Source organism: Phascolarctos cinereus, unplaced genomic scaffold, assembly GCF_003287225.1.
Source record: "Phascolarctos cinereus isolate Bilbo 61053 unplaced genomic scaffold, phaCin_HiC Scaffold_5;HRSCAF=322, whole genome shotgun sequence".
Taxonomy (NCBI): domain Eukaryota; kingdom Metazoa; phylum Chordata; class Mammalia; order Diprotodontia; family Phascolarctidae; genus Phascolarctos; species Phascolarctos cinereus.
This window is the reverse complement of record NW_027555958.1, coordinates 271,907,165-271,933,785: the sequence shown is the minus strand read 5'-3', so window position 1 is coordinate 271,933,785 and position 26,621 is coordinate 271,907,165. Positions and strand designations below refer to the sequence as shown.

Here is a 26,621-nt window from a genome sequence, read left to right as displayed (position 1 = left end):
CATAGATGTCAGTGATAATAGATAGGTGTTGGCAATAAAATATTAGGTTTTTATGATAAAACTGGTTTTATCCCTGTTGAATCCAAATGAACAGAAGCTCATTTTTTTAAATGTGCAAGAATTTTAGCTATTTGCAATAGAATCATTTTTAGCACGTACTTCCTCTCCTGCCTGGCAGATGTTTGACTCCTTAGAGAGGATCCTGTTCGTGAAATATAAGGTATTTAACATACTCTTTTGCATCTCTCTCTGCTCTCCCCAGGCCACATTTTGATATTTAATTAAAGCTGCTTTTTATTTAGGGGGAAGTTTGTTGCCCTGGAGAATATCAGCTGCAAGATTAAATCCGGTTGTGAGGGACATCTTCCGTGGCCTAATGGCATTTGTACCAAGTGCCAGCCAAGTGCCATCACACTGAACAGACAGGTGAGTTGTTACATTGTAATAGAAGACTTTCAGAAAAGTGTCTCTTAAGCACCTAGTATACAGGCAATAAGCATAAAAGGCACTTTATGATTGATTGATTTGTTGACTCTTCTGAGGTCATCAGATATCAGAGAAATTCAGCTCTTGAGGGGACAGAATCTTAGACTGCAGGTTTTCCTTTTTCACTGCACTGTATAGTACAGTGTTCTCTCTTACTTGATAATGTCTAAAATATCATCAGTGTTTGTCTTGTACTCTGTGCGGTAGAGACTGGCAGGCTATAGCCCTAATTTGATTCCCTCTGAGATAAAACAATTAACAAGCTGTTCCTTTTTGGTGCTTCTGAGTGCTTAGCAAAAGGTAAGTTTTGGGTTATAGATCACAATGGAGAACAAACTTCCTAACTCAAGGATATAGTAAAAGATGAAAATCAAATATAAAGCTAATCAGAATATTCTGTACTCATTACCCCTAAATTAGAGTACTTTCCTACATGCCTTTTCCCACTTGCCTCTCCAGTGACCTCCCCCTCCCTTTTTCCCCCTAGTTTCTTAAGCATTGTGTATTTTATTTTCCATAAAAGTTATTTGAGCCAACATTTTAATAAATAATCCTTTAAGACAGAGGTTCTTAACCTGCGTCCGTGAACTTTTAAATATTTTTATAATTATTTCAGTATAATTGATTTTCTTCATAATCTTATGTATTTTGATACATTCCAACAAGGATCCCTAGGCTTCACCAGCTTCCCATAGAGGACCGTGACACAAGAAAGGTTAAGAACCCTTGCTCTGAGGTGAATTTGAGTTTTTGTAATGTTAGTATTCCTCTAAGACTCTGGGTAAGAGTTTACCCTTCGCTGATTATCTTGGTTTGGATGTCCAGTAAGTGCATTGATTTCTCTTAGTCTCTTTAGTCCCATCACTGTTCCTGCAGCAGTGTTAGTATTTAAAGCTTCCTATTATCCCTTCACTTTGACCCATCTTTATTCCAGATACTTATTAGTTTTATTATTGATACTTATTTTTTAATGCTAATTTTTGGTCATGTTTCTCCATGAAATAGTATATGTAGGAAATAGGGTTATAAATGGGGATTAATCTGGGAAAATAAATTGAATACTGTGACTTTCATGAATCTCTTGGAGTGAAAGTCATCCTGGTGAACCTGATTCATTTGTTTCACAGAAATATCGGCATGTAGACAACATCATGTTTGAGAATCACACGGTTGCTGATCGTTTCCTTGACTTCTGGAGAAAGACTGGGAACCAGCATTTTGGGTACTTGTATGGACGGTATACAGAGCATAAAGACATTCCTCTTGGCATTAGGGCTGAGGTTGCTGCCATTTATGAACCCCCTCAGGTACAAACAAACAAACAAAAACCTACAGGATCTGATAATTCATTGCCATCATTTTTTGTAGAACTAAAAGAAATCAGATTTCACCTGCATTTCCTATTCCTGAAGGCCGTTTGAATGCCATTTTTAGTTAGCATTTCTAAATTTTCATGCTAAAAGTTTTCATTTGAATTCTTAAGGGCCCTCCCCTCCCCATTTCAGTTAAGACCAAATAGTCCTGTTCACAAGAGATAGCTTCCAAAGATGTGTACATTCATTCAACTTTGGAGTGGAGCTAGAAGCATTTATAGCATATTGGGTTCTGTTTGCAGTGACCTCATTGCTTGTCATGATGCTGGGGTGCTGAGAATTTGACAGCTCTACATAGGTGCAGTGTATGCTGCTAGAAAAGACTTACAGTTTTCAGACCATTTGCTCCTTAGGCCTCATCTTGCCTGTGGATGCAGTATAAGATGAGTTTTGGGTGCTCAGACTGTGTTAGATGTGACCTGTCTTTTTATCTGATTTTTCTAGAGCATTTCATTTATGGTTCCTAAGCAGGAAATCCAGCCAATAGTAGTTACTACAGAATGTAGTTAATGAATAGTATTAATTATGGCCACTAGTTGGAACATGGAATGTCTTTGGTTGCCACATATGTGTCATGTTTGTCTGGTAATATTATGAAATGAAATTTAAACCTCACATTGTATTTGAGAACATAGTGTAGGATGTTGTGGGCCTTTTTTTTTTCCTTCTCGTGATGATTCATCATTTTGCAAAAGAGTCACTAGGTGGCAATGGAGACACTGCTTAAGAAGCTTGGTTACTTTCAATTTAGATGACATATTATACCATCTTGTGAAATTCCAAATTTGTAGATTATTTATCTGGAGCTATTTATCATAAACTATTAAAGTTTTAAAACATTGTTTTAAAAGTAACAGTTTTAAGAACATTTACTTGTAATTTTTTCCTAAGTTAAAATGGCTCTACCACATTCAACTTAGTGGAATAGAATGATCAGGTCTCTAATTTGGAGATCCTGAATGTTGGAACAGTTGACCTTCAGCAACCCTTGAGCTCATTAGGAGTTGAAGCTCATGCTGCCACATGTCATTAAACAAGTACTTTTCTCTAGATTTGTAATAAAGTCTTCATTTGACCTGTGCCCTAGAGGTATTAATGATCTCCATATGGGGGATATTCAGACCAACATAATGGCACGTTTGTTGGTTTGACAGAATTTGACTAATTTACAAGGATATATTCAATTAGTAAAACTCAATCTTGGGATTAACTTTGCCTTCCCACTCCTGCAACTGGGAGCTCTGCTAAGTATGATACTTATTCTTAATGAGCTACAAACTGCATTTAAGTGGAGATTAAAGTTCTTTAGTAAACTTCTTGACTACTGGGAAATAGGAGAGTTGATGTTCTTTGATCAGTTTGTATGTCTTTAGGTATTATATTTCATATGAGTAAACTCATCTCTAGAACACGAGGGTTAGTTAATTTGTCACACACCTAAATCTCCTGGCTACTGTGGTATAATAAATAAGGCCCATATTTTATGGATCCTTTTGAATTTTTCTGGATTGATATCATCTCTTTTTCTCTCCTACATAATATTTTGTATTCTTTTATCTTTCAATATACTTTTAATGGCAGAGTGGCCATTAAGCTAAGTGTCGTTTTTAAACAAACCACACAAATATATTTTTAAGGCTGTTACTTTGGGGTTTTTTGTCTTATCACTTGCCTTGGCTTTAATTTTGCTCTTAGCTTCAGTTGCTTCTGAACTGAACAAGCTCATCATTTGGAACAGGATTGCACTTCTAAAAATTACTTTTTTCAAGGGGGGAAAAGGTGAGGACAACCTTCCATTAGTCTTTAGTGACAGTATACTTAGAAAAAGAGCTTTTATCCTAAATCTAAGCCAGTATAAACATTCTGTTTATGTTTTTTTTTCTACTTCTTTCTCAGCAAAGCTACATGCTTTTGCAGATTTGGGAAAACCTGAGAGAGTTTGCCTTTGTTGGTTGTGTAGAGTTCTTTTTCTGCCTGGACAATTCTCCTTTTCAGCATATTTGCAGCTCTGTGCATCCTAATGAGATGAGAGTGAAGAGGATACCTGTGGTTCTGGGTATCAGTCCAATGGTTACTCTACAATGTATACTGTCTTTCTAATTCTCCCACAGATCGGTACACAGAACAGCCTGGAGCTCCTTGAAGATCCCAAAGCTGAAGTAGTAGATGAGATTGCTGCCAAACTTGGCCTGAGAAAGGTATTGGAGCCTTCTGTCAGCTAGTCTGAGTCTTTGCAGGAAGAAATGTTAGGGTATTGTAATGGGTGAATGGCAGGCAGGAGGGGATTTGTCTCATCTGGGATCAATTCTCTCCAGCTGCACAAGGTCAGTTGCAGACCTGACACATTTTGAAGCCTCATTTGTGTTTATTAGGCGCCAATAGCTTTTATGCTTTTTGGCCTTAAAGTGAAATGAGAACATTTCCCTGAGCATAAAAAGATCCAAATGCCAGAGCTGTTGTACTTTAAGTCGTCAGCTACCCTTCTTGAGGATTACATTAAAGAGCAATCGAAAGGAGACCCTTTCTTTTCTATCCCTGGCAGGAGTATATTCCTGGAGTATTTCTTTTGCCATTACTACTCTGATACTGTTCCCTGTCCTGGTTTCTCTTTTCTGTAGGGCTTTGTATATATTTTTTGAGGTATTAGTACCCTCAAGGATTCAAATCCCTCTAAATTGTTCATTTTCTTTTCTCTATGGTTGTAGGTTCTATTCAGTTGTCATTGAATTTTCTGTTCAAAAGCCTAAGAAGGCAAGTCTTTTACTGTTTTACTTAGTTTAGCCAAAAGTGAAAACAGAGGAGAATTTTCCCTTTGGTTGCTTATACTAAACCTTTGTAAAGTTGCTGGGTACTGTGGAGATAAGTGAAAAGAAATGTGTGAAATATATGCATGAACATGACATTTTGGAAATTGCAGTGTGGTGCAATGGAGAGAACACTGAACTTAGAGTCATAGGACTCACATCCCTGCTTGACCGCTTACTACCTTTGTGACCTTGGACAAGTCACATAACCTTTCTGGCTTCAGTTTTTTCATCTGTAAAATGAGGGGGTTGGACCTTCTATCTCTAGGTCTATGAGATTGTGACCCAACTAAATTTAAATGTCAATGGACTTGTAAGTCTGACCTAACAAAGTTTAAACATCAAGACTTGTAAGTCATATTTTGATTCTTCATATTTTTGGGTCAGTCTTCGTTGGCAGTGGAAATTAGGTTCCTACAAATTTAGGGGAGAAAACTTAAAATGATTTCAAACCTAAAGTAGGGATCTTTGCACCAAAGTTCTGTCTTCTCAAGGTTCTGTCTATCTCTTCCGGCTATCCTCTCTTGAAAGAGAAATTATTTTGTGTCCATTTCTTCTACAAACCTGTTAAGGGAACAGGCACTTTAAGTGCCTACTTTGTGCTAGGCATTGCTAAATACTTTACAGATACCTCATTTTATTGATAACTGATGATCATCATAGCAGCTTTTAGTTTTTAAATCTTTTCCCAGACAGACTGAATTCCTAATTTGGCCTTTATAATGTTTCATTTACTGCTTAACCAAACTTGTACCATAAGCTTTATTTTTCGTTGTTGCCAACCTTCTCCAGTTTTTTTTTTAAAGAAATTCCAGATTTAAAACCTTTCCTGATCTTGAGATTCTGATCTTCCAGCTTGAATTCTACTGCATTATTACTTGTGTGTTTCTGAATTAATACTTTGCTATAGCATTATAGCATGCTTATTCCATTCCTGAACTTCTTTTGGACTAAGTCTTTTAGACTTAATCTCTCCTCCACCTCCCCCTTTCTTTCTTTGAGCAGCTTTTTTTAAAGTCTGGCAAGCAGAATTAGTCATATTGAACTCAGGTGGCCATATTACATCAGCTGTGGCAAATGATACTAAATGTTCCCCGAGTAATTGGTGCTGGTGCTGGCGCTGGTGCTGGTAGTGGGTTGGGATGTGTATGTCTGTGTGTCTTTTTGTAAGAGATGAAAGTGTTCTCTTCAGCTTCTCCCCATTCCAGGCTGGTGGATGTGACTGGAGTACTTTAGCTGGGAAAGGTATAATCCAGGAAATTTTACATTGCTCTTTTTCCTAGTTCTTATTTAAGACTTTTGTCTTCTGAGGTATGATTGGGACACCAACATCCTTTGTAGTTTCTTCCTTTCTCCCTCCCTCCCTCTCTCTATCCCTCTCTCCCTCCTTCTGGCTTACTTCCTTCTAGATGGGAATGAGTAGAAGTTGGCCCAAAGAGGAGTCTGGTATTCTTTGTTATTTGCTGTAAATATAATCTTCAAGGTTATGAGAAAGCTAATTTTTAAAGATTCAGAATTGAAAATAATGTTTTCTTCATATAATTGTTGGCACTTAAAGAAGCATTTTTCCTCCTAATTTTGTGACTACAAGGAGCTGTTCCTTGGTTGAGGAAGTTAATTAGATTATTGGACCTAGAATTTTTTCCATGATCAAATCCCACAAGAAGATAGAAACTTTGCCCTCCCTCCTGGCCGGTATAAAGAAGCATGGTGAAGTGCAAAGAGAGACCCAAGTTCAAATTCTGGTCAGATCGCTTAGTATCTGTGTGACCTTGGGCATGTCAATTACCTGTGCCTCAGTTTCCTCATCTGTAAAATAGAGATAATAATGCTGATGATCCAGTTGTGCTAGCTACCTCTCATGTTGTTGTTTTGGGAAAAGTACTTTGTAAATCTTAAAGCAATATGTAAATGTGTGAGATAGTTATTTCTTTCCAGCCTTTTTGATTTCATGAGACATGAGGCTTTATTTGTCAACTGGGTACCCCATGGTGGCTGAGAAAAATTAGTTTTGAGAGGAGGAAGGATGTGTTTGGTGGAGGGTCAGTGTTAACGTCACTTACTACCTCCTGGGGCAGTCTTCTGAAACAGATGAGGGAACCCAGATGTCAATAAATCAGATATTTTAAACTAGATGGAAACTAATCTTCAATTATTGCTTGCTCTATATAAGATGTGTGGGGAGTATTAGCAGCCAAGTCAGATGCTTTGTTGTTGTGTACAACCTAAATTCATTCCATATTCTCATACCCAAGTATGCTGCAGCTGTTCCCTTTCTCAGCCTCACTCTTATCCACTTCCATGCTCTCATGCCAAGTCCCCAAATGCACTTCCAGGGTTTCCAAGCTCCACATTCAACACTTTCACCCCGTTACTACTGCATAGGTTCTCAGTCTCCTATTCACTCCCAGACCACTCCCCTCCTCTTATGCCAGGTCCTAAAATGCACTGTGGAGCTTTTCAGGTTCCACACCCAATCACTTTTGCCTCACTACAGCTGCTCAAGAGAGCCTCACACTTGCTGTTAGGTATTTCCACACATGTACCTTGATTGCAACCATTTATTCTCCTTCCACACTTATGTCCCACTGGGCCTCCAAACCACCTTGACAGACACCAGTTCTTTGTCTCCTTCTTATGCTCTTGATTACTCCCAGTGGAAGTGCAGTCATTTGTTCTCCACTGTGGTACTACGTGAAACTTCACAGCATCAGAAGGGGAAGAAATCTTCCTGCAACAGGACTGCACTTGCTTCTGTCTTCCCCTTTCAGTTCTGCAGTATCCCAGGCTCTTGTTATGCATAGGCAAAGGGTGAGAGCTTTGAAAAGAATATACTTAATTCTCAGAACAAAGAGAGTGAAGAAGAGCTGTGAATGAAGATAGAACTTGGAGGTAATGTGGCTGAATTGAAATGAGTACTCCTGCGTCTTCTGATGTGAGAGTTGAATTCTCAGTGATAGATTCTGATTCAGGAAGCTTTGTGGACAGAATTCTTTGGTGATCAAATTAATGATGCAAGATAGTGCAAGGAAAACTGCTGCTCACAAGTGAATTCTTAGTGATGCCCTGTTTCCTGATGGAAACTCAGCTTGCATTAGAAGAATTTTGTGACGTAAAATTCATAGATCTTCTGGTTTAAATAGATACAAGCCCAAAACATCATGGACTGGTAAGATAAGGTTCTTCTCTTTTAGAGAGACATCCAAAAAAAGACGTGTATTTTCTCTTTTATTAGGTTGGCTGGATATTTACAGACTTAGTCTCAGAGGATACCCGAAAGGGTACTGTCCGATATAGCCGCAACAAGGTAAGCAAAATTCAGTGTAAAGTGAAAAGTTTCTACTGTTTTTAGCTTAATCAGCTAGTTTAGACTAGAAATTTTTGTAACAAACAAGGTACTTTTACAGTCGTCCACTGAGTTTCATATTAAATTATTTTCCAAAAGAGTCTCTATGGTAAATTAGAGCTGGAGTTGTTGACCCTCCTGATGTTAGTGGCATGTGATCCATTTTTATCTTAATAGGTATATTTTATCTGTGTGTGTTCATGGGAGATGCTGTATGCTGTTTCAGAGTAGCAATTCTGGATAGTCAGTTTCAGTGAATGTCATTCATTAAATGCCTACTATGTGTGAGGCACTGTGCTTTGTGCAGGGAGTGTAAAAGTGAAATCAGACAATGCCCCTAAGGATCTGGTAAATATTAAATTAGATATGGACACAAGTAAGTACAGTGTACATTAGAATACAAGTCCACAAAAGAGTTCCAAACTGAAAGGCTACAAGAGATTTGAGGAGAGATCAGCTGGACCTTGAAGGAAGAAGAAGATGTAAGTGGACAGACATGAATGTAAAAGGGAGTCTACTCCAGGGAGTTGAGGTGTTTTTTCCTTCCTCTCAGTTAAAAATGATCTCTCCCTTATATTGTGTCAGAAGGCCTTTTCGCTGTTTCTTCATCTTTGTATCCTAAGTGTTCACCTAGCATTGTGCCATTCATGTAGATGATTACTAAATGGTGATTGAATTGGATTGAATTTTTGTCTCAACACTTAAACATTACTGTTCTTGCATTATATTCTGTTGAAATGGAAAGGAAATAGGAATGTATTCTAGTTTGGGTTCTTCTGTTCTAGGACACATATTTTCTGAGTTCAGAAGAATGTATAACTGCAGGAAATTTCCAGAACAAGCATCCCAACATATGCCGGCTTTCTCCAGATGGCCACTTTGGATCCAAGTTTGTAACTGCAGTAGCTACAGGTATAAACTGGTTTAGAGTCAAATTTGTAATATCACTGTTTTGTGTTTTTGTGTATTTAAATGCATTTATCTTCTACCTTTAAAGAAGTTCTTTATACTTAACTGGCATGGTGCTAATCTATTCTTATAATGGGCCAGTGTGGGACAGAAGAGACAGTTGTTAGTCCCCATTTGCTTGTCAAGACTCAGCCCAAGAAAGTGACCTTATCAGAGCGAGCCTCACAGTTAATGGCAGACGTGGGAATCTAACCTAGTCTCATGGTCCAGAGCTCCCTCCATTAGACTGTTGCTTTTGGCAAATTAATTTTTGGCTCCCTTGGGTCTGGATATGCTTCTCCTCACTCCCTGAAACAAGAATGTGAAGTCCAGCTGTGTGGGAGAATGGTAATTTGTTGTTTCCCAATGCTGCTGAAATTTGCCTCTGACCACCCCAATAAGCAGGAGGCATTTTCAGTCATTCTTATAGTGGCTCACGAAAAATACATGCTAAGGGAGACTGGGGCTTTTGTTCTGTGTTCCAGCTTGTTCCTCTTGTTTTTCTGAATGTGGTGGCCTTTTTGAGGTGCCATTTCCATACAGCTTCTTTAGGGGCAGAGAAGTTTTTTGGTGTATATATACCATGTATATCTAAGTTTCTCTGTGTCTGTGTACACACACACACACACACACACACACACACACACACACAGTAAATTTGTGATAGAGTTACTAAAAATTATGGCCTGTAAGAGGCATCATGAAATGTCTTCCAGAAAGTCTTGAGGTGCTGTAGTAGAAAAGAGCAGTACATAGCACCGTCTGTTTTGAAAGGAGTTGAAATTTGAATTGGAGACCAATTTGCAAAACCATTAATCAATATTTATGGAGTACCCATACTATACTGGGGACGTTGGCATTATGGGGGGGTTTCAGAGGAAGCAGACATCATCTCTGCCTTCATAGAGCTTACATTCTAGTTCAGTTCATTTAAATTTAACTCTCCTTACATGGAACCTGAAAAGATTGAGGAAATCTATGACTTAACAGTTACAAAACTTAAAACAACTCATTCATAGAAACACCTGTTTCTGCCATGCCTTTTCTTTCCACCCAGCTGCTGCCTTCTCTTGGGAATCATCATGAGAAAGCATGGAGCTCTTAAGAGGCAACTCCTGAGGGGTTCATGTGTAGGGGAGGGAAGAACATGTCAGAAGCAAGCACTCTTAGGGGAAGGGAGCTGAGGCTCCTGAGGTGGTGATGGCTCTTGGCCCCCAGTGTTTTCTTCCATATTGTCTTGGGTGATTCCACTGAAATTGTACTTATTAGAAATTCATTTGGGTTAATAACATCCTCTATTTTTATTTTAAAAGTTTTGATTGCAATCTTTTGTTTTTTTGTCATTTTCATTTTCAAGTGTGTTCCTAGCTCCTCCCTGATCTAGAGAGTCCAAAGAGAAAATTAATCAGTTCATCAAACTAACATACCCACATGTGATAATATATGCATTGTTTCACACCTGTTGCTCCCACTTCGCAAAGAAAGAGGGAAGGTGCATTTTTTCCTCTCCTCTTCAAGGCTAAGCTTAATCATTAAAATTAAGAAGCATTCAGGGTTTTCTTTCCCTCTCCTGTTTACTCCTTGTCACTTATATGTTTTTTTTAACTGGTTCTGCTTTACTGCATCAATTCCAGTCTTTCCCTGCACTCTTCATATTTGTTATTTCGTACGCTGCAGTAATATTCCATTACATTCGTGTACCACAGTTTGTTTAATTATTCTCCAGTTAGATGGACATCTACTTTGATAAACATTGTCTTTAAAAATACAAATGCCACGTAGTCATTCACACATTTGTATGAATTAGTTCAGTCAGATTACATTTGTTCTAATACCTGGCATAGTTCAACTTCCCTGAGGGAGTAGCACTTTTGATCGAGTAGAGAGGAAGTGGGAAATTTTGAAGCACAGAGCCATTTAGAGGGATGAGGCCCATCAGGTGGTGGTACAGCAGGCCCAGAGGAGTTATGGGGATGTGGGAGTTAGAGACCTTGTCTAGTGGAAGTACTGGGGAATTGGGGAGAGAGGCATGAAAAGAGAAGAGGAGAGGAGTAAAGAAAGGTAGGAAAGATACCAGAGGTAGAATTGGCTTTTTTCAAAATTTTGCCTTGGGCCGCAAAGGAAAAAGGATCTTTTTCCTCCTTTTTCTCTATGTACCCTTCCACCAGAGCACCTATTAATGCCATTAGAATTATAGTCCTGTTCCATTATAGGCTAAATATACTCTTATGAGCTAGCCTGAGAATCTAATAATCATTTATAACTTATTTTCTGTCAGATAGAAGATTTTCTGTCTCTCAGATAAGGTCCTGAGGTCTGAAAAACCAATTTATCATACAACTCTCTTCTGAGTTAGAAACCATATACCTTCATCTCTTAAGAGACAGGAAAAAAATTGGACTTAGAGTCAGGAGACTTGGGTTTGAGTCTCGGCACCTCACAAGGCATTTCACCTTCAGCCTCCGTTTGCAGTACTTATCTCAGTCTGGTTGTGCATAATGTCAAGCTTTATAAGCTGCAAAGCATATACATGTTACTATATATGTATTACTGGACTACCCTGCTCTGATCAATGTTCTTAATGTTTCATTCCTTCTATCTCTAGATACTTGATAGACATTTGACAAATCTAAGTCATCAATTCTAAAAGTATAGATTTGAGAAGGTCCTTTAGTGTACCATTGGACCTGTCTGCAAAGGATTAATGGTCATAATGTGATGGTTTGTACTTTTCTTTTTGATGAGAATTAATTTTCTTATTATACTCCTCATTAGTATTCAAAATAAAACTGTTCTTTCCACTAATTTAATGAGGGTTTTATTTTTTATTTTAATAAATGTTCAACTGAGAGTGGATGAATCCCAGCTGGTAGACTTAGGTGGCCTAGATTGTAAAGGAGATAACCCTTTTTCTGACCATATTCAGAATACTTCCTGCCTGAGCCATTCAGTACGGTAGTAAGCTTTCTTCAGTGAATTTGAGTGACCTTATAGAGCTAGAGAGTAGCTCCTAAGGCCAGAGTGAGAATTCTGTGTTCTCAGGTTAATTTCTTTGCCTCTTCACTGGGTGGCACAAACAGCTCACTCAAAATATTTTGGAATCTACTTTTTTTGTTTGTTTGTTTTATTTTTGGTGATTGTTATTTTGCTTTTCCTTTTTTGGACACCTAAAGCTATATTTAAAATTATGTCTGGAAAAGGGAAAATGAAGGCCTCAGAGCTAAAAGTGACCTTTAGATAACAATCCAAATTGAAAGAGTAGATGTTAGTCACATAGTTCAGCTGCAGATTCAGTGATGTAGCTTCTTGAAAGAACAAAGCAATATAGTGGATAATAAAATCTCATATTTCTGTAACACTTCTTGGTCTATAAGTATTTTCCTCACAGCAGCCCAATGTGGGTATTCTAGTACAAGAAGTACTATTCCTTTTTTACATTAGAGGAAACTGAGGCTCTAGAATGTTAAATGACTTGCCCATGAAGCCATCAAGGGAGGATTGAAATCCAAGTCTTCTGATGCCAGTCCTTTTTTTTGTGTATGTGTATGTTTTTTTTCTTTATTCAGAACTTTAAATAAACAGAATTCAGAATTTAATAAAATAAATTGGACATCACTACATAGAGAGTAGAACAGAAAAAGAAGATTGTACATGAAATTGTGAATCTGTTACATAAAACTTTTTTCCTTTGATGTGTATAATAAATTTACTGTGTGTCTTTCAAAGCTGTCCTGCTTGTCTTTGTTTCTTTCTGGCATTTTCTTTTTCTCCTGCACATTTAAAAAAAATGCTTCAGTGACCCTCATTTCTTTCTTTTCTTTTTTTGCGATCCTATAGGTAGCTCCTTTCTCCCTTGCTTTTAAAGAGCTGATTTTTTTAAATAAAGAAAAATGTTGGATGAAGTACAGCAGGGCTTATTAGATTTTCCTATTGCTGTCCCATCTTCAAGCTCCAAACTTCATCATCACTTAGAGATGTTAGAAACAGTCTGTTTTAAGAGCTCTCTCTCCACTAGCATAGTAACCTGTGTAAACTCCCTGCAACCCTAGGCATTCCAGGCTTTTGAGGACCTTTTTTGAGGACCTTAGAACCTTGAAAGACTTTTATAAAGGGAAATGGTCAACTGATTCAGGCTTTTTCTGAGCCTTAGCCCATATTTAGTTTCTGGGGATGTTAAAAAATGGAGGGTTAGGAAAAAAATTTGGGAGGGCTGTCTGTTCCAGGTAATTTCATACCATCATTAAATGAATCATTAGGACTTCAGATTCTTGATATTCCACATGGAAGGAGAATTTACAGTTCATCTCATTGAACTTACCTTTGGAGTATCTCCGTATGGATTAATTTTGCTTTCTTTAACAGCCTTCAATTTTACAATTAACACTTTCCATTTTCTTCCCACTCTCAGAGGTCAATTTTGTTTTTCTCTCTCCAGTGTCCTGTTGCTTGTTTAATGATTAACTTGATGACCATTTCAGGTTACAGACACCCAAATTAAAATGTTAACCATGTGGTCTTCTTTCCCCTTTCCCCCTTATCTTAATCCATCTCATCTTCCCCTTCTCTCCTCCTCCCCCTTCAAGCAAGTAGAACCTGGTGTTCTCATGTGTGGCTTAATCATTGAGCAGCCACTTTGTACCAAGGAAGGTACATATAAAAATATCTATCTATCTATCTATCTATATATATATATAGATATATATCTATACATATATCTATATATCTATCACATTCCCTCACCTCTAAGAGTTACCATTCATTTGGTTGCAGGCAACCATTTTCACTGAAATACTCCCATGAAGGCCTTGCATTCAAGATTCTGGGCTTAGGTCTTCCAGTTAGTTTAATGCATGACACTGAAATCAATGTAGGCCAACAAAAGGTGGATAATCTTGAAAGTCACATGAACATTCTTGTTCTTAGTAAACATATTCCCTTCTATTTTTGTGATAGGGAGCAAAGTGAAGCAAACATGCAGTGATTTTCCAAAGATAATGGGTCAGAGCTATCACTGAAAGGTAATTTTAGGTAGGCAGATAGATCACTTTTTTAGAATGCCATGATATTAACTTTCAGTCTACCAAAAGTTTCATTTGCTCATGAGCTAAGATTTTTTTTATAACACCTTAATCATTTTTATTTCAAGGATTGAGCTTATTCCAGTATCCTTGACAGCCTGTCTAGACTTCTCTCATACAGCTTTTATCCTTTCAGGCAGGATGGTGTAGTATAAAGAAGCTGAGAGTCAGAAGACTTGGGTGTACATTTCATCTTTGTCTCTTTCTCTCTATGACTCTATGCAGATAATTTAACTCTTCTGAGCTTCCATTTCTTCTTACACAAAATGGGAATAATACTTCTTTATACAGTTGTGAGGATTCAGTGTCATAATGTATGTAAATCACCATGTTATAAATGTAAGCTATGTTCTGAACCTGATTTTAAGTTCAGCAGTTGTGTTTTTGTTTTGAGGAGGGGGACAAAAGAGTAGCTTGCTAGGCATAGGACTACTAGGTGCAGTTGATTCTTCCTAGCATGTGCTTTTTGTCAATATTCTCTGAAGAGATGGGGTTTTCTGATATTTGTCTATGCACTCTGGTGCCAGGAGGAACACAACATTAGGTAGATGTTTGAAAGGGTTGGTTTGAAAGTTTATATTTCCCCAATTCACAAGAGGGTGCCACTGACTCTAGCCTGTGCATGAACTTAAAGTATGTTTGCAGTAATCTTAACATAGTAGTGTATGCCTAGGAATATTTTTTTTAAAATTGTAAAATAAAATAGAGTTTCACAAAAGTATACAGTTGTGAGGGATTACCTTTCCTCTTTGAAGAAGATGAAGAATAGAGCCATCAGGAAGTTATTTTATATATGGTTGTTGCAGTGTGTTTATTCTAAAGGTTGCTCTCTCTTCCAGGTGGTCCAGACAACCAAGTTCACTTTGAGGGTTACCAGGTATCTAATCAGTGTATGGCATTGGTCCGAGATGAGTGCTTGTTGCCCTGTCGAGATGCGCCTGAGTTGGGTTATGCCAAGGAGTCCAGCAGTGAGCAATATGTGCCTGATGTGTTCTATAAGGTAAGAAGTATGAAGTTTATATCAAGAATTTATCTAACAGAAGCCGTTGTTTTCATTTTGAAATGCTCAGATCTATTGAGTGATTAGCCATTTGTCTACCATAGTTAACTTAGAACTCTCCTCATGAACTAAGATACTGTAAAATTCTCAAGGATTATAATTGGCCACACAATCTTCTCTTATCTTTGTGTCTTCAGCAAGAATCCTGAATTAGTTATTTGGTTAGTTTTTGGCAGTTATTCATTGTGGTCTGGTTTTTATACATATTTTTGGTCTTGTTCTTCTTTTGACTGGTAAAAACGCTGTGGTTAAAATCAAGCCATTACAAGACCTCTTAAGATTCCTCCAAGTGGGAAGAGCCAGAAAATATCAAGGCAAATATATTCATTGATGGAATGTGACAGAACAGTATCAGGAATTATGATCTGAAGTTTGACTTGGATTCTCAATTCTACACAAATTTTAAATGATTTGAAATACTATTAGGTTTAAACATAACTAGCAAAACTGGATTATCTGTAGTAGCCACAATGCCTTCCATTTGGGAATTTGGTTGGCTGAATATACTCTTTATTTAGGTACTTAATTTTTGATATCACACTATTTTTTAAAAACAAGAATGACTCTGTGGTCATACTTCTTTTACTGCTTGCAATGAAAATAGTTAAAGGAAACGATTTTTAAAAATTTTGTTTTATTTTGATTTAGCAACAATCACTTCCATAAATTTTTTAGTTTAAAATTTTTCTCCCCTTCCCTCCCCATGATGGTGCAATCTGATATAGGCTTTACATATACATTCCTATTAAACATATTTTCACATTAGTCATGTTGAGGAAAGGATTTTTTAGAGACTAAGAAATGCCTGTTATAGATTTCAAAAAAATGTAATGTGAATCAGTTTCCTGCTCTTAATGTTTGTTTCACTTTTGTCATCTTGTTCCATTTATAAAATTTGCCTTTGTCCTTGATTATTCTTATTCTTGAGTTTGTCCTTGGATTTCTGTGGTGACTGGTAAAAAAGAAAGATCTTTTATTATATTGCTAAAAATGAGTTTACTTTTGCAGTTGGAGTAGGACACATAGGAAGAGTCTTGTGTTCCTATAAATGCTACTAAATAATAATAATGGTATTTGCTTTTTTCCCCCCCAGTTTTCTTCAGGGAGAATGACAGGATTGGAAAACATGTTCAGTAGTGATCTAGGTTTATTTTGTATGAAACAAATATATTTTGTTTATGTGATAGGAGTGTTTTCTTCTCTGTTGTGTTTCTAATTCCATCTGTTGAATCCTGTGACTGGTCACAAGGGAATAGAGTTCAAGATGTTACAATCTTTTCCATCTCTGTGGTCCTTTGAAGTTCTTTGACATCCCTTTGGATGACTATCGCTTGATGAGGTGTAAGGATGGTATCTCTGTGATTGTAGTTAGTTTACTTCCTGTATTATTCTTATCTTCCTCTTCTTGGATACAGTTTGAAGGATGAAGATTTTTACTACTGACCAATTGTTTAGACTTGAGTGCCATTTAATCCATTTTAGCCTTTGGTCATAGTGTAATCTGGTGTACTAGTTCTTATTCATAAGACGAATAAGTCTACATTTTGTGACATTGGTGTCTATGTTAGCTTTCACTCTAAAGCAGGGGTTGTTAATCTGGAGTCTGAACTTTTTTTTTAAATTCTATTCAGATAACTTCATTTAATGTATTTTATTTTTTACATTTAAAAACATTATTTCGAGAAGGGGTCCGCTGACGCACAAAAAAGGTTAAGAACCCCTGCTTTAGAGCAAACAAGATGAACAAGACACTGACAGCATTCTGTGGAAATTTCGAGGCTCTGATAAATTTTTTTATGACTTGCGAGGTTTTTTTTGTTTTTGTTTTTGGCTAGGCAGTGGGGTTAAATGACTTGCCCAGGATCACACAGCTAGTAAGTGTCAAGTGTCTAAGGCCGCATTTAAACTCGGGTCCTCCTGACTCCAGGCTGGTGCTCTATCTGCTGTGTCACCTAGCTGCCCTGACTTGTGAGAGTTTGAACTTTGAGTGAGGAAATATGTTTCATCACAAGACCTGGTTGATTGCATTTCTTATGATCTACGTGAAAACTTCTTGAAGATTTGGTTGCCTTTTGGTGTTCCTGAAATTCAGTATGATGAGTTTAAAATATTTTCTGGATTAGGAACCTAATGGGTAAGTTTTTCATAATGCTGTTGAGCCTTTGGAAAGCTGCTACTTTTGTTTTTAAGGTATGAGAGGGGCTCTTATGAATTCACATAATGATGAGCAGTGTGGGTGAAGGAGGTCTGAGTTTCCCAGATACATTATCCATAGGGCACTTAGGGTAATTCATCTCATTTGCTGAGACATCACTGAGCTTTAGTCAGAGCTAAAGGTATCTTTGGTCATCTGTGGCACAGATTCCCTTGCTGAGGAGTTGGTGGTGTGGGCCACAGCAGGTCTGTCTGCTCAGAAAAGTCCTGTGAGCTTCTTCCCATTTTTGAGCAGTCTGTGCTTGTCAAAAGGAAATACTTTGTGCATTCTGGAACACAACTTGTTAGGAAGATTTTTTTTTGTGCCTAATTAGGAGTAGATGTTGAATTGTTTCAACTTAAATTGTGTAGAAATGAATTGTATTGTCCTTCTGTTTTTAGAGGGGAAGAAGTACAGATAGTTATGGTAAGTAAAAAAAATCTTCCTTTAAGGAAGAATGGTTCTTTGCTTTTAGATTAGCTTTACTTTCCCTTTAGATTATTTCCTCTTAGCTTTTTGGATTGCAAGTTTTACCAATGTCTTTGGATTATATTGATACAGAAATCTAAAGTAGTAGCAATCAGAGCAGTTACAGCTGCAGGAAATTATTAAAAATGTGAAGTGGAAGAGCTAGATCTGATAAGTAAAGAAGGGCTTCAAATATGATAAGCATGTTTTTTTCTTGTAAGTTATGTTGTCTTTGTGTTTATGGAACAAGAATTTAAGGTTCTGCCATGTCCCACCCATTTAAAAAAATTATAACCAAGACTTACAGTGAGACTCCTCTGTTGCTGACTCATTCTGATGGCCTCTAGCTATAAGTCTGAGGAGAGCAGAGGGAAAAATGGCTTCTGTATCAGTTTTGCAGGAAAACACTTATTAAGCCTTTATGCTTGTCTTTCTTTTGCTCTAAGAAAAAGCTTTTTGCTGTTGCTGCTTTTGTGCAACTGTCTCACCAGGCTTGATAGGGCAGACCTTCCTGCCTTTTAATAGGAAAGTATTTGTACATGAGTCAGAAAACTCATTAAGTTAGCATCTAGTTTGAGGGGCTAGCCATTGCTTTCATGTTTGGTGAACCATCCAAAAGAATGTTGCCCAACCTGTAAAATGTATTCATGTTAGATTAAGTAGTTTTGACCCATTTTGAGAGCCTGATTGATGAAGATCGTGACAGCTTGCTAGCCACTTAGATTTGGAGACCAGTTAGCGCATTCTAATCAAGCTTTCCAGTCAGTGACCTGGAAACCAAAAGGGCGAAAGTAGTGCTTTCTTTGGAAGATTTCTTCCTTGAGCCAACTTTGGTTCCTTTAAGAAAAGGTGAATTCTGAGAACTAATTTGAATAACCTTATTCAATTTGAAAGTTTATTTTTTATATTGTTTAGTGTAAAGATATTAGTATGAGTTTTTAGAGTGTTGAGTTACACATTTCTATTTTTTTTGTTATAAATCTCTTGAATCCTTGATTTCAGGCTTCCTTTCCTGTTTCCATATAATATATGCTATTTCCTTGATAGCTTTCTCTGTTAGGGGCAAGATAAGATTTGATATTAGTCATTAAATTTTCTACTGGATTTGGGTGTCTAAACATTACCTGAGGTTGATTTGGGGGGCAGGGGCAGTGGAGAAAAGTAAAATCTGAAGTTAATAGACTCTTGGAAATATTTAAATTATTCCATGTTAATACTTTTGTAGCCTTTTCTTGTGTTAATTTTAAAAACAAACCTTTCAGTATCAGGAATAAGTAAAGATGCCATCCTTAGGATAATTACAATGCCATTTTATTGCTACTTTCATGTCAGAGATCTCACCAAGAGGGTGATAACAAATGCAAGAGGACCATTTCATCTGGTCAGCCTATGCCTTTGCAGCTCATGTCCTCGATGAGTCTTGCCAGACCCTGCCCTGCCCCCCCCAGAGGGACCTCTCTTTCACTCATTCCTCTAGAAGCTGAGTCTGGTGGACATTGACTTAAGTTGACTTAGCTTCCTACTTCCTGAGCATTCTCATGCCAACTGGCTGAATCTTATCTAACCTGGATAGCTGTCAGATGAGCAAGTGAAGGGGGACAAACCCTCCCTTTTTGACATCTTGTGATTCAGAACCTTCCTGCTCCCCATCTAACCATAAACTCTAGCCTGCATTCCTTATTTGAGGGACCTCTCCACTACATCTTGACCTCTTGACGTTTCCATGGTGATCTTCTGGGAAAAGACAAGTTATAAATTCTGGCCCAGTTAGCAGGATTTTGATGTATTAGAATAAAGTCTATTTGAATCTCTCTTTTTAAATAAATAAATAAATAAGGGGGCTGTTCCTTCCAGAAGAGACGTTTACACATTCCAGAAATACTACTTGTTTTATTTTTTTGTATTTGTGAGACTGGTGAATTTTATATTGGGTATCAGCCTCAAGAGGCATTACCTGTTAAATTTTAGTCGCATTTCATACTGGAAAGTTTAGTTTTGTCTGTTCTTCTGCAGTGGTTTAATATCTTTTTAATTCCTACAGTGAACAATCTGTATCATAGATAGGAAGTGTACATAACTTCTAAGCATTCTTACACATTCAAGTTCTTAATCAGGTTACATATCCAGCTTTTTCATTTAGTTGTCCAAAGGAAACTCAGCTAAGTGTGTCTTTGATACAGGTCCTTTTGGGTGTCTGTGTCCCAGATTCCAAACTTTTAGATCTGGGTTGTGAATAATTTACATGCAGTTTTTGCTTGCCCTTTCAAATTTATACTGCTCTGGTATGAGGACCCTGGAGAAAATATTGAATATAGGTTGCATTCTTTCTAGGCTGAATAGCTGACATCTAATTTTCCTGGGAGTAGGGATTATTTCACTCTTATTATCTATTTCCCATTGTCTGGTACAGAGTAGGTACTTAATAAATGCTTGTAATTGATTCATTGAGCATGTTTTCCTTTTTAAAAATCCAGCCAGTTTGCTTCTCTGTAAGCTTTTGCCATCAGATGACTTTATTGATTGACTAGGAGTGATGCATTGAGTTTACATGACAGGCCAGTGCCTCCTCAGCTTTCAGAACCAGACAGCCAAGAAGTCTACAGAAATGTGCCTCATTAAAGGTCCCAGAAAATGTGAATGATATCAACATTTGTTGGAGACTTGACTTGAATGAATGAATGGAAAAGCATTTAAGTGCTTGCATACTATGTTCCAAGCACTGAAGAAGAGTATATACTGACTCTACCATATATAACATGGTGGGGAGCAGTATGACCTTATGTTTCATCTCTTGCCTTCAGGGTTTGGTAAACATATTGAAAGCATGTGTTGTTGGATACAGTTTGTCTGTCACCTGGAAGTACTTGAGATGTTTTTATAACGTCACCTAGTGAATAGTCTGGTTTAAATTATACAAAAGAAAGTAACTCTGGGGCATCCAGTGTATTAGTTCAATCACACTTATTATCAAAATGTTTTTGTGATAACAAGACACTTTATCAGCTCTTTGTTTATGAAGTTAAAGGGATCTGTTCCCAATTCCCCTGTAGTAAATAAGGCCATGTGGAAGGTGCTATTTAAGATCCTTCTATTCAGAAGGATAAATGAACCTCTCATTTTGTGCAGATTTCAGTGAAGGGAAGAATGTCTCCACAACATATTGGAAGTAGTTTAGTGTCATTGCTAAACATTAACATTGCTCAGCATCATAGCACTTAGCCCTAGTAACATTGCTCGTCACTCCTGGTGTATCAGAGTGTATGCTATTTTCTCCCCAGATGCTTTCTTCTCAAAAATTAATTCTTATACAAGCTTGGTTTACGGGAAAAGAAAATAAGATCCAGAATCAGAGCTTCAGGAGTATCATTAGGAGTAATTGTTGTCTTGCTACTCTTCATTTATTTTCTCTTTACTGTCCAAACCAGAGCCAGAGACTGCCTTAAAATAAAAGAGGTTTTAAAAATTTTTGTGATGTGTGATTGAGTAATTGAATTTAGGGAGACTGTCAGGGAGAACAGCTGACTTCTGGATACCTCATAAAAGAGCCTGAATTACAGTTCTGTTTTCTGGGTGTGGGTGATTTTACTAGTTATGTTTAATAGTATCAGCTTCCTACTCTTTAAGCAGAAACCTCTGACTTGCTTAGTAAATTTGCCTGACATTAAATAGGCTTCGAACTATAGCGAGTATTTTGTAATTTTAGTTCACCATATTCAGGGAAGTATAGGTGAGGAAAGTCCTGTGGATGAGAATAGTTTCTAATCTATAATTTTAGGGTATTGAATTGGGTCATTAGGAACCTTTAATATTTATTGAACATTCAGTGTGTTTCATGCTATTTAGCAGCATAAAACATATTGAAGATGTAAGGCCTTGCCTTCTAAACACAGTAAGGAGGGAGCTTATGTTTAGGGTTGAATGCTTTGCTCAGTGCTGGGCACATTAAAGTGTCCAGTAAATATTTAATGACTTGCTTAGCAATGCATGTCACAGCATGTTTACTCAAGCTGTGCAAATTTTTGAGCAAATATTTTTCATCACAGAGGATCCTGTTTGTAACTTAAATTCTTCATAGAAAACTTCAGAATTAGTTAAGTCCAATAGGGAAATTCTGACAGATTGAGTTAAGATAATTCCTGTCTCATGAAAAATGATCCTTTGCTTAAACTGTCTTGCTCTGAACATGCAGAGCCCTGGCTTTTAAACTAGAAACATGAAAGACAGCAAGGATCTTATTTTTTGTACTTTAAGGGAATTTAAGCTGTTAGCAAGGACTAACCCTAAGGCTTTCAGGAGATGGAGTGTTTCCTACTATACCCTGTGCACTGTACTTCATTTCTTGAGTGTCTATGCTGGGAAATCCCAGAGGAAGCTGCTTGTGTCACTAGTTTCCCCTCCTTGCCAGTGCATTAGAAAAGAAGCCAGTATCTTAAAGATCTCATTCTCCTTTTCTAAAATAAGATGGTGCTGCCCAGTCTGTGGAATTTCCTGCTGTCTTGTCCCAACACAGGCTGCGTTTGGTGTGTGTACACACACACACACACACACACACACACACACACACACACACTCACTCTCTCTCTCTCTCTCTCTCTCTCTCTCTCTCTCTCTCTCTCTCTCTCTCTCTCTCTCTCTGTTTTTTTCCCTTGATTTGTGCCATCTGGTGCCTTTGCTTCTAAGTAGTACATAGAGCAGGGGGACTTAGCAATGAGGACCTTTGATTTCTGACTCTTTCTTCTATCTTGCTACAAGTGGAGATAAGATTGCTAACATTTTGCTGGTTGCCAAACTTGGAGTTAAGACACCCCCCTCCTAGTGTACTCGATTGACATTTGCTAAGGCCCATAAAATGTAATTGCCTTTTAAAATGGTACAGGGGGTTAGAGATTGGCTGGCAAAGGCGTTGAGGTAAGGGAAGAGGGAGAGATAAAAAGTTACCTGTTTTTCCCCAGGGAAGAGGGGGATTCAAGTATCCTTATTTTGGGGGGAGCAGGAAGCAGGGTTCACTTAGATAGTTAAATTGAGAGGGAATCACATGCCATACACAGAAGAGGGGGCATTTAACATGAAAATCCCTGAAGGGGAAGAAAGATTAAAGTGAACAGGTGCTGGAAAAATGTTTCTGCATATTAGAACTTAATTAGATTTGAAGATGATTTCCAGATGGGCTAATTATGTGTGTTGTTGCAGGTTATTTCTTGTAGGGGCAAGAGCTTATTTTTGGAAATGGTGATTTAGTTTGATTGGATTTGATTTCTGCCTACCATATCACATCGATCTAGAAGCTGCCTCTTTTGGGGCCTTGAGATCCCAGTCAAAAGGTCCCATGTCTTAGACTACTCCTGTCAAAATCACTAGAACCTAAGAAAGCTAATGTCCCCCAGCCACCCTGACTGCTACAAAATAACCCATAGAGACAGCCACTTGTCATGTGAATGGATAAATGATTCTTACCCAAATTGGTTGGAAAGTCATCTCATTTGTGAAGAGAAGAAAACTCGGAAGAAGTGACACATTTCCAGAAACCTACCTTTGAATCATGGTGGGTTGTTTGTTATTTTAAATTTTAAAATTTTTATTTTCAGTTCCAAATTTTCTTCCTCCTTCGATCCCCTCCCCTACCTTTTGAGAAGGCAAGAAATGTGATATCCATTATTATACACATGAAGTCAGTTAAAACATTTGATTTAGTCATGTTGAGGATAAAAAAGAGTAAGAAAAAAAATAAAGCTTTGATCTGCGTTCAGAGTCCTTTCTCTGGAGCATTTTTCATGAGTCCTTTGGAATTGTCATAAATGATTATACTGATCAGAGTAACTAAGTCACAGCTAACTATCATTATAAGATTGCTGTTATTTTGTGTAATGTTCTCTTAGTTCTGCTCACTTTACTTTGCACTAGTTCATGTAAATCTTCCCAGGTTTTTCTGAAATCATCCCCTTCATCATTTCTTACAGCACAATCCTATTCTATCACAGTCACTACTGCAAACTTGTTCAGTCATTCACCAATTGATGAGCATCCCCTCAGTTTCCAAGTCTGTGCTACCACAAAAAGAGCTGCCATAAATATTTTTGTACATGTGTTTCCTTTTCCTTTTTCTTTGATATCTTTGTGGGGTAAAGACTTAGTAGTGGTATTTTTGGGTCAAAGGGTAAGTGCAGTTTTATAGCTCTTTGAACACAGTTCTAAATTCTCTGCAGTGGTTGGGTCATTTGAATAGAAATATGGGAATCTAAAGTCTTGCTGCTATGGTGATTATTGCTGTTATTATTATAGAAAGCAAATGATGATAGTGCCAAAAGTGTGCCAGACAGAATGGCCTAGATAAATTTGAGTAGGGAAAGTATACTTTCATCTGGGGGTTGAGCTAGACCTTGGAGAAGGAGCAGAATTCTTTGAAAGATTGAATTGGGGAAGGAATGTACTCTACCTGTAGGGATGGGGGACAGGATGGAACAATCTGTGTGAATGCATGGAAGTGAACAGAGTATGAGATTGAGGAACAACTCAATTTAAGCTAGAATATAGATATGGATGTATAGAAAGGCCTCATGCCAGAAAATTTAATTTAAAATGAGAGAGGTCCAAATTGGGGCTGATGGATTTCTCGTTCAGATAATGGGATTGTTTTGACTTACAAATAGTTCGTGGTGATTGGCTTTAGAAGATAGAGATACTGACCACCTCTGAACGTTGTCCAGGAAGAATGCTGATGTGTTAGATGATGACTTTGAACCACACTGCACACCTCAGGAGGATCTACTTGCAACTAGTTCAGTATCTGAAAGCCTTAATGACATAAACTTTTATGTAGGGTCCTGTAATTGGAAATTATAGATATATAATTCATATGTGATTCAATGAATGATTTATATAATAAGTGATGATTTAGATAGAAAAACTACCCCCCCACAGAATCTTTAATGAAAAGCGTCAGTTCTTATGAATTTATTTCTTGAGCTATGTTTGAATTCAGAATGTTTGACATAAATCAGATCTAATTGTCATGTTATGATTAATGAACATATGCTGGCCATTTCCCCCCATAATTAAACTTTATGTTCGAAGCATCTGACAAAGCAAAACAAGTTTAGACTTTGACAGATTGTCAGGTTTTTTTTTAGTTCTCTGTATTTTTTGTATGTGTGTGTATTCATTTGTATATATGTTTATTACTACTCATCAAGATTTTTAAAGGAAAGTTTTCAGAGGTGGGAATGGAATTATTAGGTAATGGTAATTAAATGTTGCTTGTAGGAGGACAACAGTGGTACAAATCAACCCTGAGTGGAAGAGACAGGTATCACTAACCTATCTGCTTTTTTGCTTAGCCAGTTCACAGAGCTACCATGGAACACTGAAACTCCACCATTTGGGAAGGGAGCAAGGAAATGTTTGAATTCATGCCCACTGTAGTGTCTTACTATTAGCCAGTAGTACATCTGCTTTCCTGTGTTATGGCTGTATTAAAATGCTCCAAGAAATGATGGAAGATGGATCAGTTGTGAAAATATGCAGATTTTACTCTCTTTTCATGAGCTTAAGAAAGAATTGAAGTGACTCTAAGGCTGACTCTGAAGGACAAATGTCCTGTCCTTTAGTGTTCCTGTATAAACAGAGTGCTTAACCTTTGACTTCTTTTTCTTTTAGGACATAGATAAGTTTGGTAATGAGATCACTCAGCTGGCCCGCCCCCTCCCTGTGGAGTATCTGATCATAGATGTAAGTCTTTGCCTTATATTTAGTCTTTTGGGTAGTATTGGAAGCTGTAATATACCATGGAGAACAACTTAGATCACATATCTTAAGGAGCTCTGAGCATGCCTGGAAAAGTTCCTAGGGGGAAAAAAAGGATTAGAGACTTAAAAAACAAATTTCAGGGTTTTTGTTTTGTTTCCTTAAAAACAACTGAAGGATCTCTAGCCCCCACCTAGTTGGCAGAATATTTAAGTCACTGATCTTATACTTTATGTGAGGGTGGATACAAGAAGGCCAAATAAAGCAAATTGAAGTTGTTGTCACCTTAAGAACTAACATTTGGCCACTCCTGTCAAGATACTGAATTTCTTACCAGTGGACCCATTTTAAAAGGTATATAGTATTGTGCCTTTCTTCAAAGAAGTCAAATTTAGTCTCAAGCCATGACTTCAGTATCTTTACTTACAGGAAAACAGTCCATCCCCCAACTGGTTTTCCAGAAACCCAGGAAATAACTGATCTTTTTGACTTTCCCAAAAGAAAAAAATGGTTTTGTTACTTTTCTCTTGTCCTTATTCAACTCAAGCCTAACTCTCCAGTGTCGTCCTTCTTCAGATCGACTCACCCGTTCCACTATGTCCTAAAGAACTCCTGTTTCATAATTAATAAGCTTCATAAAATGAAGATTTTAGACTCGTATGCTCTTTTCATCCTCTGGCACAGAGATCTGGCTTCCAGGATGACATTACATCCCTGGTGATCTTTTCTGGTACTTTATCTTCTCTCATACACCCCCTGATTTACTGATCCTGGGGGCAAGGTTGGAATACACCTTGCTCCCCTTTGCCACTTTCCAACTTTCTTTCTGCCACCATCATTCAGCAAACCTTTCCTCCTGTGAGGTCCTTTCTATTATTTTATCCAGATCCTGGTGGCTATTATCTAGCTGTTCCCCAGACGATGTTCCCTTTTTTCTTAAAAGAATTCAGTACATGGCTCATAGTGTTCTACTCCAAACCTAGGGTCCTTATGTTAGGAGACTTCAGCATACATATTGCTGTTCCTTCAATACCCTACCTCCCACTTCTTCAGTCTCCTCAACTCCCAGACCTATTATGCAGTTCCACCTTGGCTGCACCTAAGAATGGTCACACACTTGGTCT

General features: G+C 37.6%; 1 protein-coding gene across 2 annotated transcripts in view; it reads left to right on the top strand.

Annotated features, from left to right (window-relative positions):
- The window catches only part of NPLOC4 (NPL4 homolog, ubiquitin recognition factor), a 58,534-nt gene that overhangs the window by 14,350 nt on the left and 17,563 nt on the right, over window positions 1–26,621 (top strand). For both annotated transcript variants that reach the window (XM_021000841.2, XM_021000840.2), the window contains exons 7-13: window positions 303–426; window positions 1,614–1,793; window positions 3,971–4,057; window positions 7,899–7,970; window positions 8,795–8,921; window positions 14,875–15,035; window positions 25,411–25,482. In XM_021000841.2, coding sequence (XP_020856500.2) covers window positions 303–426; window positions 1,614–1,793; window positions 3,971–4,057; window positions 7,899–7,970; window positions 8,795–8,921; window positions 14,875–15,035; window positions 25,411–25,482 — 823 coding nt within the window. The remainder of the gene's footprint in view (window positions 1–302; window positions 427–1,613; window positions 1,794–3,970; window positions 4,058–7,898; window positions 7,971–8,794; window positions 8,922–14,874; window positions 15,036–25,410; window positions 25,483–26,621) is intronic.